Source organism: Papaver somniferum, chromosome 3, assembly GCF_003573695.1.
Source record: "Papaver somniferum cultivar HN1 chromosome 3, ASM357369v1, whole genome shotgun sequence".
In the NCBI taxonomy this organism is placed as follows: Eukaryota; Viridiplantae; Streptophyta; class Magnoliopsida; order Ranunculales; family Papaveraceae; genus Papaver; species Papaver somniferum.
The window spans coordinates 83754929-83769342 of NC_039360.1; the positions used below are offsets into that span (position 1 = coordinate 83754929).

The following is a 14414-nucleotide window of genomic DNA, read 5'->3' on the forward strand; positions in this document are numbered from 1 at the left end:
TTTAAGGCAACAAACAATGTCACCGAGTACGAGGCCGTGATACATGCTTTACGAATGATAGTAGAAATGGGGATCCACGACGTGAGACTGACCAGCGACTCCCAGCTGGTCATTAGGCAGATCACTGCGCAGTATGCTATACATGATCCAGTATTGCAGAAGTATTGGGAGCTCGCCAAATTCTATATCGTCCAGATACCAAACATCAAATTCTGATATATTTGTAGGAAAGACAATCGACATTCAGATGCACTGGCGTATATCACCTCCATGCTAACAGACTCAAGCATGAAGGCATCAGAGTCATGAGAATCATGATGCCATCTGTCCCTGAGCCAGTAGACACAAAAGCATATGTAGCGGTAACTACAGCTGATAAATACGAGAACGACGATTGGCGCAAATCCATTCACCAATATTTGGAGACGGGGGAATTGCCCAAGGGACGACCCGAGATCAATAAAGTTAAAACCAAAGCGGCGGCATACGAATTACGAGACGGGTTCTGTATAGGAAATCCTACCTATGACCACTATTGAGGTGCCTAAGCAAAGAAGAAGGACACTCAATCTTGAATGAATTGCATTATGGGGCTGCGGGCAATCACAGCTCGGGTCGAAGCCTGGCAGCCCGAGCTAAAACCATGGGGTATTTTTGGCCATACATGAATGACGACGCAAAACACATGGCATTAGCCTGCGATGAATGCCAAAAATTTGGAAAAAAAGATACATGCACCTGCAGTAACTTTGAACTCAGTAATCAGCCCCTGGACCTTTGCTAAGTGGGGGATCGATATCGTGGGGCCCCTACACGTCAGGTCGGGGCAGAGAAAATACTTGATCATGGCTACTGACTACTTCACCAAATGGGTGGAAGCGGCACCACTAAGGTACATTCGAGATAAAGACGTCTTTCGCTTCATTTGGGAGCACATTATCTGTCGTTTTGGCGTTCCGGCGACAATTGTCTCGGACAATGGACAACAAATCCAATGAAAGAACATTGACCTGTTATTTTTAACACCTATAACATCCGCAAAATCAAGGCTACGCCTATTTACCCACAAAGTAATGGGAAAGCTGAGATTACAAACAAAACCATAGCCGACAACCTAAAGAAAAAGTTGAATGAAGAATATGGCGAGTGGTGCGAGGAGCTCTACAATGTCCTATGGGCATATAGGACCACCCGCAGGGACGCAACCGGCTTATCACCCTTCATGCTAACATATGGGACCGAAGGTATCCTCCCAACTGAGGCAATGATACCTACTACAAGGATTGAGGCGTGGAGAAGGAACATCTCGGAAGACCTCATTTTGGCTAAGCTGGATGATTTAGAAGAAACTAGAGAAATGGCCCTACAAAAAATGGAGAACTACCAAAGGGGGTTACAACGTGAATACAACAAACGGGTACGACCGAGAGAATTTCAAGCTGGAAAATTGGGATTGAATGAGATACCCAGTTACGGACGTGATAAGAAGGGTGGGAAGTTGGCGGAAAAATGGGGCGGACCCTATATTATAGTGGAAAAAGTCGGCGAAGGAGCGTATAAGATATCGAAACCAGACGGAACACCCGAGCCGAGACCGTGGAACACCCAACATCTGAATCTATATCACCCATGAGAGGTGTATCAATAGGTATGATATTCTGTCATTTATTTCCTTAAAAATCCAAGTGGGGTAGGGAATGTGACAACTGCATCTAATGGTCATTCGTACTCGGGGCGACGGCAGTGTGCAAGTACCGAGGTGACTTACACTCGAATGGACATTCGTACTCGGGGCGATGGCAGTGTGAAAGTGCCGAGGTGTCTTACACTCGACGGGCTATTCGAACTCGGGGCAGTGGCAGTATGCAAGTGCCGAGGTAGTCTAAGGGCCCTGGTGGTTGGAAACTAGTGGTCGATTATCAAGGCATGAGTACCCGATAGTCGAGCATACAACATTGCTCCCATCGCAAGTGGCCGAAATCACTTGCCCAAGCTAGTTAATTGATAACTTCTTGGGGTATCGAGCCAATAAAACCTAGGAATGACCGAATACCCTACCACTAGAACTAAATGACGGTGATGAGATACCTCAATCGGAACATGGCATTGGGCCCGATGACCCTCCCTGTTGAGTGTGTTCGACAGAAATGGACTTTATACTAACTAGTTCAACCACTTTCATGCAGGAAAACGTCGACATGCCTTGACAAAACAACGAAAGATAATCGTAACAACAAGCATGAAAATGTCAGAAGTTCAGTAAACAAACTGGTTGGCGACACAACACCCCTTAAAAAGAAAATGTTAGAGAAAATAAGGATGTTCAAACGATTTACAGCCCAACATAAGGAGCATAATAGTGGCGCAGCACTACAAAAGATCTACTCAGGCCTTTGGCGGAACTGATCCCGAACCAGCCTTCTTAGCAGCAGCATCGGCTCGCTTCTTATCCATGACTGCCTTCACACCTTCTTTGACCTTGACGATAAGCTCAGTATTGAACTTCTCTTTCTCGGTCGCAAGATCCTGAGCCAATTGAAGAGATGTCGCCTCGTCAATAGCTACCTGCCCGAGTAGCTGGGTCTCTCTCGCCTGTAGCTGGGTCTCTCTCGCCTTTAACCGGGCAGCTTCCTCTTCCAACGACTTCACTTTTCCTTGTTCAACTACAAATAATAAAGATGATTAGTAACAGGGGAACCCAAATCATAGCACCAAAACACGAGCAAACACAATACAATATGGACTACAACACTTTCTAACAAAGGAAAAACTACTTTAACGGTCTCCTCGGACTTAAGTAGACTACACTCAAGGGATGAAATCTTGGAAGTTAACTCATGATAACGTTGTTCATTAAACTCATTCGTGGGGCAATATTTCGTATGATCACTCCAATCGGCCTTCTGTCGATCATGTGCCTTCTGCAGACCTAACAACTGAGCTCGAACCCATTCCAACTCTTCGGATACTCGGCCCAAAGTTTGAAGCCTCCCTTGTAATTCCTGATTGGACTTATCAACAACGTCTTTTTCCTCTAAAATGCGCTGACGATCAGCATGAAAATACACGTTCTAACGCCTTAAACGTTCACATTGGCCCTCCAAATTATCGACCAACAGAGCCTTATCGGAGGCAACACCTTGAGCACGGGAAAGACTCCCCCGCATATTATCTATCTCCTCGGGCACATATTCGAAGATCTCATAGCGGTATAGTTTGTCTCGGAGCTCCTCCAGTTCGGTTTCTTGACGATCAATTTTGTCATCCTTGTTAACGATTCTTTGGCTGGCTCAGCTCAATATCCAGTTTCCTATTTAACAAACGATATTCAAAAGCTGGATCGACATCTATACTAGACATCTCGGTTAACAAGATAATACTAAGTTCAGGATATTGGCACTACGGAATCAATCATAGTTACTTAAGTTCTAAACAAATACCTTAGGTCTCAGTCAATCGTTTCTCTAACTCTCGGGCTCGGTCCTTCTCTTGCTTTAATTGGAGATGAAGACTCTCCTTCTCTTCTAGTTCCTTTCACCGAAGAGAAGCCTCCAACAACTCCTTATTGACAACCTGAAAACACTATGAACGTCAGCAACCACTCCACGTTATAAATGTATGCATAAATAAACACAACTCACCATTTGATCAAAAGTGCCCTTCAGACCGGCAGAGTACAAAGAAACAACACTGATCATCTGATCATCAGACAATGAGGCAAAGTCGGGAGAAGTGAGAGCCCTGAGAGAATTGCACATCGGACCCGAGATAGTAAAGAAGGTAGCCCCACCCGAGCTCGGGAAGGAATAACAGGAGAGACTTTTTCCAACAACACACCCTCAGGGGTAACATTTTCTTCACCAGCACCAGACTCATCCTCTTTCTCGCCCGCACCACCAGTACTATCCTCCTCTTCAAAAAGATCGCCATCATCCTCACCATCAGAAACAAGAAGCACAACACCATCGACAAGAGTGACACTTCTACTAACAGACTGTTGGGGCATAACTTCCCCTGGGGCAGATTCATCGACCTTCGATTCTTTTTCCCCTCCACTAGGCTTACCACCTACAACGGTAGAAGAAACACCAGAAGATTTCTGAGACAACTTCCTCAGAAAATGAGACAAGGGAAGCCGCTCGTCGGGGTCCTCACCCTCAATCGCCGGATCATTCTCCACATCTCTCCCATCAGCTTTCGATTTATGCACATGAGTATTCGTTAGATCCATTCAAGGCAACAAATAGGGACAAGTACATGTACTGTAGGAAGAGCAGTATATTTGTTACCTTCCCTGCCTCTCCCTTGACTCCTGTGCTAGGACCCCTATCCCTCTTCTTAGAAACCGAAGCTTTAAACTGACTGCTTTGAGACTGAGACTGCAAAACAGCAATAAGTCAAAACATGGCCCATCTGGGTACCCGGGCCGACAAAGTTAAAACAGACGAAGCGACTTACTCGATCAACATTGACTACCCAGAACGGGTAGGACTCGGTCGGAGGAAGAAATTGGCCATTAAGAAGAGGACCGTAGATAGCAAGCGGAACTCGGTGCCAATCCACATCACTGGTATGTCGGGCATGCTTGTTAGTCGTCTTCCCCTCAAGGTCCTCGTCCAGGAGAAGCTTCTTGAAACCATCAGGGATAGTCTTATTACGGTGAGGACTAGCAGCAAAACCGGCGAGGTCACCATTAGTGGAAGTCCCACTCCGATAATTGGCAGCAAAACTGGCGGGGGTATAGTCGCCTGCTTCAGACGGATCATAGGTGGACCAGGCCGTAGGAGTGCAACTTCCCAGACTTCGTCTCTCCCACTCGTTTATGAGACGAAAAGTATTACCATTCCACTGAGCTAAGGCACGATGAGGACGAAGCTTTGAAAGAGCCTCATACATGAAGGTATGGATAGGGTTGTACAGAGGGAAGCGTAGCCAGATCTCCAATTGACCTCTGGTGATGACGGTCTCCTCGGCCGAGTGAGGGAAATTCACAACATCACTTCTCTTCAGAACGCCCCTTTGGCCCGACAAGAGTCTGATGTCGTAACCATGAAGATCAAAATCACTCTTCAACTGCTTGATGAACTGTTCATCATTCAAGTCCTTGTCAACTTTCTTTTCATTCCTACATACAAATGAAGGAGAACCATCAGAGAGGATAGAATTAAGGGCACGGGAATCATGGTTACAAGGACTGTCAATAAGAAACAAGGAATCAAGAGGAGCGCCATCATCATCAGAAAAGGTATAACTCACACACCTCTTTTCTGTCATGGAAGAGGTTGAAGAAGCCATTGGAGAATAGAAACAACAAAACTCGAACCAAAAGGTATGAAGACAATCAGCGAAGACACAAGAGCAGCAACAAGGGGAATCACTAAATAAACGAAGGATGATTCAGTTTCTCAAGGAAATCAGAAAATAAAGAAACAATGGAGCTACAGTTGAGGGAAGAAAGATAAGGTGGTTCTCTGAAAAAGGTGAAGTGAAGGACCAAGGGTTTAAGGGACGGATTTATACCCTCAGCAGTGGTAACCGACGGAGAAGGTCAAACAGGTCATAAAGACGACGGTAGTGGGGAACAACATGGCGTGAAATGCGGCATGGGAGCGGACGTGGAAGACGAAGCAGTTTCTTCCCCTCGTGTCGGTCACACGAGTGGAAGAAGGGGAATAAATGTAGGTGTAAATAATCCACAAATCCAGGTGGGACAATCCTAGGTAGCGAAGCATCGATAACAGATGAACCGTGGAGCACCAAATCACCTTACTTGGCCTTGGCGCGAGAAAAGAGATACCAAAGGAACCAGTGAAGAAAATACGTGTAAAGGTCAGAGGTGACTGAAGAGACGGCCATCGAGTACAAGAGCAATAAATCCACTGACGAAGTAGTTGAAGAGATAAGAAGAATCTGGTCAAAGAGAGACTCGGCTAAATATATAAAGGGTGACATCGACATCATTCATTAAGTAGACGACATCAGGCAAAGAAACATCAGGAGAAGGTCTAGGCTCGACCCCAAATCTCGGGCCAAATTGTATTCCTAACTCGAGAATGACATCAAGAAAGATACACCACAACTTACACTGTAACTTGAGTGTATCATCACTTACGGCTATAAATAGAGGGCTATGTAGAGAGTTGAGGGGCAAGTAATCAGTAAGGAAAGAGAGAATACTAAGAGCTTGAGAGTGAGACTTGTGAGCTTGTAAGAAGAGACATCCTTTGTAACCTTGAATCAAGTAATAAAGATCATCCCTTACCCCCGTAGATGTAGGTAATCATACCGAACCACGTATATCTTGTGTTCTTGTGCATCTCTTGCTTGTTTACTTCATTAGGTGTGTGTATGTGTTTCTTTGGATGTAGTTGTAGGATTTTCCACATCTACAATCATCATCACTGTCTTTAGATTCCTTTCTGCGCTTAGCTTTGGATTTATCTTTAGGCCTGAAATTGCCAAGATTGGAATCAAAATCACTGAAAAGTTTGAGCAAATCAAAAGCATTCAGTTGAGTTTGCGACAAAGAGATGTGTCAGCAACCATGTCTAAGTTCAACATTCTCTTTAGGGAAAAAAATTCCAACAGAAAATCACTCAACTGTGTTTCATGTTATGTGTCAATTAGTCTCGCAGCCATACTAGTGAAACTCAAAGCGATTGGAAGTGTTTATGATGGGTTGGACACGGGTACAACAAGGTAAGCAAACATGGCAACAACAACAAACATTGTAAAGTAATATATTACTTTTTTTGATCAAACAAAAGCTGGATCAACAAATAAATAGCAAACAAGGACTTCAAAGTTCAAACCCCTCAAAAAATCGCAATTTATAACAAAATTACCTGACAGGACCAACCCTGGAACACAAACGTTTAGAGCCATCAAGTGAAGGATCAGACACTTCCTTCGAACGCAAATTATAGGAGTTAGATGAAGAATTGCCGCACAATCCCCTTGAACCCGAACGCAGAACCACCATCGTTTTACTCTCTCTCTCATACGGGACTCAGTCTCCAACACCTCTACCTTCCCGCCTTACCAAGTATATATATAGTAAATACTAAATACGGTAATGAATTTGGAACTAATAATATGGGCACTTTTAATAGCAGGTCCATAGACTTCCTTTACGGAGAAGGTGGTCGATTGACTTCCTTTAATTTATTTTTATTTTTTATATAATTGCTCTACGGTTGATGGGGGACTTTTAAAGGGAGAGAAAAAATGGATTCGAGGAAAGCGATAATTATAATTGACTCACTAACTAGGCGATTTCTATAATGAGTTTTGACTCTGGACAAGTTTACCCTTCACATGATTGCAGACCTAAACAGGCTTAACTCACAAATCAAGCTCCAACCTGTCAAACGCTTCTTTCTGTGGAAATCTATATTTCACTATAAGCCTGATCCATGTTATGTAGTGATCATTAAAAACCAATCCAAAGCCAAGTTATGTAGTGACCATTGATTGACAGTCGACGCCAAAATTTTTTTTGGAAATATCTGCAACCATTACTACACACAGAATGACCGAAAATAAGAAGAAAATAACTAGTCTAATGAGACAAGGGCATCAGATGAAAGGTATATTAAATGAAACTAATATATGAGTATCCATTGGATCTTCTGGCATTACTTCTGGGGTTTAGGGTTTAACGGTGTTTTGGTTGTTTGTGATGATAAAAATTCTGATTTGATTCCCTTCCGTTCCAAAAATTATACCTTAGATCAAGGTTTGAAAAACAGGTCACGGCTACTGAGTGTAACCGTTATAACGCGTTTTGACGGGTGTGAGCACGTATCAGACAAAAATTGTGTTATTCAGGAAAAAAACGTGTTTTTATACGTTATTCTAAAATAACGGGCGTTATAACAGTTAAATAGAAAATAAAAAAGAATTATGGTTTGAAATTCCTATCTAACTAACGGTTACAACGTGCGTGAAAACAGTTATAACGGGTCTAATAATGTTGTTATAACGTTTTCTATATATTATTATTTTATTCTTTTATTTTTAAAAGATTAGTTGTAATTTTTTAATCTTTAATTTAAAATATAAAGAATTGTAGGAAAATATTTTTATATTCTTTTTTATTAGAAAACGGTTACAACTGACGTGAAACGGGAAAAATGGTCTGAAAAACTTACGTTAAAATGTTATTTAGATGGAAAAAAACGTAAAATTCAATTTTAGAAAAACGGTTATAACGTGTGTGAAAACGGAAAAACGGTCCTAAAAAACTGTCGTTAATTCCTATTTATCGGCATTATATAGGCACGAGGTTCGGGGACCCTCACGGCCACGGTATATGGGTGTGATCGTTCTAACAGGTGTTTTTCAAACCTTGCCTTAGATTAACTTACACAGGATTGTTAGGGTAAAGGTCATTTTGGGCAAAAAAAAAACTCAACAATAAACTCAGTATACAAATCGGCCTAGTTATTGAGTCAACTACGATTTTCGCTTTCCTCTGATCCATTTTTGCTCTCTCTTTAACAAAAATCGACCGGTCAAGGTATTGAAGGGTCTCAAACTTCTTCAAACCAGTTGGTGGCCATACCTGCATGCAGTTAACTCTTCCACCGTTTCTTTCTGGAGATGAAGGTGATGTCGGCTGATTTGTGGGTAATGGGGAATGCAGAAACGGATTTCAAACCGCTGAAAGGTGCAACCATGCTAGCTTGAGTGGGAGTGGAGCTGCTTACAGAGGTGACTGCAGCAGAAGAAAACATTGAAAAAGCCATTTTCACAAGTAATGCTCACTAGGAATTTCTTATCTTTCTCCTCAAAATGTTTACGATTAAGATAGGAGCCCTGTAAAGAGGCAAAAGTAGGTAACAGGGCTGGGCAACACTGATTTACCACCAGGCTTAACAAACCTGTTACTAAATTACCACAAGTAGACTGCACAAAACCATATTGCACCACCTTGTTCGCTTCTTTTGTTTCACATTCAAATGTGGGTATTTACCTATATTTAGTGGTCAGATTTATTGCTCAACTCAATTAGTAATGTCTGTAAAAGTGAAGTATACTGAGTTCTGAGATTACATAGCTATTCTACAAGAAAACTTCGCAAAACCCACCATCATAAAATTCCTAAAAAAGTAATTTCTGGAAGAAGGGAAAACGGAAATAATTCAATTACATGTATTATGTTTACAGTCATTTCACATGATCGAAATCCAAATCGTCATCCTTCATGTATTTCTCCTGCACTGTAGCTGTTGTAAGATCCGCTTAGTTAAGAAAATGTTGCCTAAGATTTCACCTTAAATTCTTAATCAGATGGAGCACAACAAAAGAGAGAGGCAAAATGAAAGATGCAAGAACTAACAAGACGACAGAAACTGCTCCAGTATCCATTTTCTACCTAATTTATGGAGCCCTTACTAGTGAACTAGGTCTTTCAATACAAGAAAATCAACTTGGTTATAGTTAATCTAGCCTACACTGACTGTCCATGAGATAGTATAGGCATGGGGTACACTATCAAATGGTTGACTATGTGAATGCAAATATAAGCATGGAGTCGTAACAAAGAATCCTAACAAATATAAACAATATGATAGGCACACAAGTGCCATTCCTGTGAAATGTGAACAGACGATGCAGGCCCCAAATTGCCAACAAAATATTGCATACTTCAAGATGCGAGTGATGTAAATTTGTAGGATGCGCCAAAACCACCATCTCAGGAGAAGTAAAGATTAAGAAAGTATACACACAGGTGGAAGGATTTCCCTAAAAGATATTAGTAAGACTATCAATCAAAACCACCAACTCTGACAACCTAATTAGCAACATATTGACACCTAACCAGCAAAAGCAAAATAGAAGCACTTTCTCTGTGAATCTAAAGTAAGGGAAGAGAAAAGGATATCTGTAGTAGTCCCAATCAACAGGACGAACTGCAATCTTGCTGAACTCAACTGCACTCGCATCTATACCAGCAAATATATATCCGTTGCTCTTGTCTATGAGCTTCACAAGATTTCCAACACTCTCTTTATCCTGAAGTGAGACAGAAGTTATTAGAGAAGGGACTGAGCCTTTAAAAGGATAACATGATTAGCCAGGAGGAGATAATCGTGCCTGGATATCTAAGGTTGAGAAATTGACAAGACTATGGTCTTCTACCACTTCACACAACTGCTTTGTAAGCTTCCTGCAATCAGAAAAGGAGTGCTTCAAAAGACCAATGCTAGAATTACTAGGATTTCTCTTCCTCGTCTTTAACAAACAAGTTAGTTCAAGTAATTAAAATACTCTGTTCTTTTACTGGTGTAGAGATTATGATATCATAATGTATCACAGTCAACAATGTAATCAAAAGATAGACTTTGCTGAAACATTGGTCATGAAACATTCAGAACTTCACAAAAAGATTTGTTACCCGAAAGTTGGGTGACATTTCAAAAGAGTAGTTATATGGTTCTTTGTTAGAACAAATACACTAAAATGCTCATTATAAAAAGGAAAATAAACAGGAGTGTAATGATTATGGAGCTTCGGGTAGATCCTAGAAAAAAGTATCTACGTAACATGAACTATTTCTCTAAAGGAGATACAATGTACAGACACACGTATCAATGAATTGTAACTGGTAGCATTTGAGATGAGTCGACTAGCTTTTATAGTTAACTTAAACTTAAAAGCTGGGAATTGTTCATAGGTATCCAGAAGTGTTTAATAGTACGCTAGCACTTATCGTGTCATCTCCTTCACCTCACAATTTTAGAAGAGAGCATTGCAAATGCTTTGCTACTTGATGTTATGCAAATAAATTGGAACAAACATCGTACCTGTACTTAGCAGATCGAGGATCTTGATCAAGATGGTATTGTAAATAAGATAAATCTTCAACATCCGTATAAAAATCAAGGTTAAAGGCTGCAGATATATGACGGTAACTATTAGTGGATGTAATTGATCAAGATCTTGCACAAAATTCAAATTGTTATTTGCCGCTTATTATTAGAAAAGGATGGTTAAGGCAAGACCTAGCTTCCCATAGCTCTCGATGAGATCAATCTTGGACAAAACATTGATATGTGGCAGTGCTAGATGCAACATGGTCGACAGCGAGAGTAGCAATGCACTCACATATTTCCCAGGATCACTGCATAGATGGGCATCAACCAAGTGGATAGCAGTCAACTGCATAGATATAGCATAAGAGAAAGAAAAAAAGATTAATAAAAATATTCCAAATTGAGAAACAACAACAAACGTTCTGCTGAAAACTACTATATGTTACTCAGTGACATTCACATATTCATACCCTCAGATCCAACTTCTTTATGAGTTTTTCAATAACGTGTTTGGCGTTTGAATGAAGGAAAAAGAGCTCCACTTGGCCGGGGAAGTCAAACAGAAGATAATGATCTGCAAGATTTGACCATTTCTGTTAACCAAAATAGTGAGATAGCTTCCAAAAGTGCTACTGTAATCCTAGGTTTTGTGATACGGAAACGGTACAGCGCAAGTGCATAACATAATCACCTTTGATTAGAGGCGCCAATTTAGACTCTAACCAGTCCACGTTCTTCTCCAAGTAATCCATACAGTATACAAGACCTGATTATAGCATAACAAATTTCATGTACTAATATTCACATATATCTAAAGGATATCGACGTCATAGATTTAAAGTGCCCATCAAAAGTATGGAAGTCTACCAACACAACATCATAGCAAAACTGCTGATCAGGTATCAATTGCTATGTTTGGATTTAATTCAACCATGAAACTACCTCCAATTCGTATTAAATCTTTAGTTCAAACATAGCCGACTACCACATATCAGAAATAACCAGCTCAGTATTAGAATTTACCTCCATTAGGACCAAGAGAATGCTCAGCCATTACATCACTAAGCTTTATGAGATCTTCAATATTAACAGCGCAATCATACCTGTACATCTTAATGTAAAGGAAACAAAAAATACGAAACAACACCAATATATGTAAAACCCTTCTTCCTAATAATCAAATTAACCTAAATTTTGCAAAAACACACAGAAAAAAATAAAAATAAATAAAAATCAAATGTTTCTATTGCTTTTGGATACGGTAATGCATCATTGGCAGGATCCAAATTGATAACAGCTACTTTCCTGCAATCCCAAGTTTACATCTTTCCAGTCAAATTTGAGAAATATAAACATTTATACAACCAAACCCCATATTTTTCTTCTACCCACAACTGCAAGTAACTCAACTTATGCAATAAAAACAGTAACGTTGATTCGAATTAACAGTTAATTTACCTCCCAATGAGTCTGAGGAACTGAGACATGCCATTGCAATAAGTGGTCTTGCCTGAACCTGGTGGACCAATAACTACTTGACCGAACACCATATTTTTCGATCAAAATTACTTCTTGAGAAGAAATCCTGCAAAAGCTTGCTTTTAGAACTTGGAAAACTGAAAGAAAAGCAGGGTGTATTGAGAAAGAGTGACAGAGCACTGGAATAAACTAGGGTTTAAGTTGGGATTTGAGAGGACTTACGGAAGAGTGATGCGAGTCGTGCGACTTTAAAACCGAATAATTGAACTTCACTAAAACCCGGCACATACTAGAGTGACCCCTAATAGCTTTGGGATAGTGGACGGGCTCGGGCCAATAAAATTTGTAAGAGCCGGTTTTGGTTAGGGCTCCATATGAATCGTTCGGTTCGGGTTTCACCTAAAACCATCGACAGACCTGCTAATTTTTGGTTTTGAAATTCAAACCAACCTCGTTTATCTTCGGTTCAGGTTTTAATTGCCCTGCATCGGGTCGGTTGGGTTTGGGTTAAAATGCGGACATACCCGAATTTTTTGCAGTACTTCGTGTTCAGACAGATCTAATAATCGATTGATTTAGTTCAGCGAACGAATACATATTAAATCGATTTCACTAGTTTACTCAGAACCCCGAATTTTACATGTTCGTTAGTTGGAGATGAATTTGTCTGTTGTTGTCAATTACAATTGATGAATTTGTTGGTTGTTGAATTGATGATGAAGTGTTGATGGATAGAATCTTCGATGAAGTGGTGAGACTTAGAGATTATAACTGAGATGAGACGCATAATGAAAGAAGAGAAGAAGTAGAGAATTGTGGAAAAATAAATTAAAAGAACTAAAGTTATAGAGAATGAAATGGTCTTTTAGGTTTATAGGCATTTGAAATATGGATGGATAGGATTAACTCTCATCAACGGCTATAGCTATCAGGTTATTATGGAAGGTTTCGGTCGGGTTTTACATCAATCATAGATCGCAACATCTACAGCGGATTCTCAAAGTTAAAACCGCGTATCAGACTGTCGCAGGAGGTACGGTTTAAAATTGTTCTTAGAATATAAGTATCTCAATATAAGTATCTCGTAGGATGCCTTTTTTCCTAAGGTAGAAAATATACTTTATCTCGTTAATTGGGGCTTGTCAATTCTAATTTCATTTAAAATCAACTTATATCGGGTGCAAAAAATCAATGAAAATACTACATTACATTTTTCTTAATAACTATCCTAAAATTCCAATATACTTAAATGCATGGGCCCCTTTACATTTCATTTTGAACCTAAAACTAATTATTTCTCCTCTCTAACCTAACGACTCTCTTCTTCTTCCTCCTCCTCCATTTTTCTCCAAACATAATTCTTCGTCGATTTGAAAACTTTCATCGCCGATAAACTTCGTCTATAAATATGAATCGTCATAAAAACGTTCAAAGGGTGGAAAAAAATCCTAATATCGTAGATAAAATCAAAAAGAGATCTTATTCGAGAAGGAAGAAAAAATCAATTGGTGAAGAATCGGAAGAGGAGCGGAAACAACGAAAAGCATAAATAATCCCAGTTAGAAAGTAAGTAAACTCAAAATCCATTACATTACTTGCTTTTAGTGTTCTGATTGTTAATTTATGTTAGAAACCCAAAAATTGCAGTTTATGACGATTTTGTATTACCGTTTTTCAGAGCTTATACGACATTGTGAGTCGTCATTGTCGTTTACTCTAGAACGTGACAACTCAATTATGAGAATACAAAGATAGCTTAAGTCATCATGGAAAAATCATAAACCGTGACGAGTAGTACCATGACGATACTTAAGTAGACCATGACGACTCTAGAGAAAAAAAAAACAAAACAAACTATTATGTCGTGAATTTGCCAAGAGTCGTCATAATCTAGCTGCAATGTCATCATGGTATAATTGAAATTTTCCATAGTCGACAATTTAGACCATGATGACTCTTATCCAGTGACTACGAGTGTTATTTCAGTTTTGCGATTTTTTTGTATGTTCTATCGTATATGCTTCAACAAATTAAGAAATAAAAATCACATATTTCCACTCTTCTTTCAAAACCTCCATGTATTGAGAAAATCTTTGTTACTGGTACATATCATCA

General features: G+C 40.0%; 1 protein-coding gene across 2 annotated transcripts; it reads right to left on the reverse strand.

The window, feature by feature from the left end:
• Positions 1-8976: 8976 nt before the first annotated feature.
• Positions 8977-12560, reverse strand: LOC113356691 (GPN-loop GTPase QQT1-like). Of its 2 annotated transcripts, XM_026599900.1 has the most exons (11): positions 12522-12560; positions 12279-12405; positions 12081-12125; positions 11844-11923; positions 11512-11586; positions 11291-11394; positions 11010-11166; positions 10812-10899; positions 10102-10174; positions 9890-10020; positions 8977-9235 (listed from the first exon to the last, which is right to left on the reverse strand). In XM_026599900.1, the coding sequence occupies exons 2-11, from the start codon at positions 12368-12370 to the stop codon at positions 9172-9174; spliced, it is 909 nt and encodes a 302-aa protein (XP_026455685.1). In that variant the 5' UTR covers positions 12371-12405; positions 12522-12560; the 3' UTR covers positions 8977-9171. The 2 variants fall into 2 exon arrangements, with proteins under 2 accessions (XP_026455685.1, XP_026455684.1); XM_026599899.1 differs by lacking the exon at positions 12522-12560 and having other exon boundaries at positions 12279-12511.
• Positions 12561-14414: the final 1854 nt, after the last annotated feature.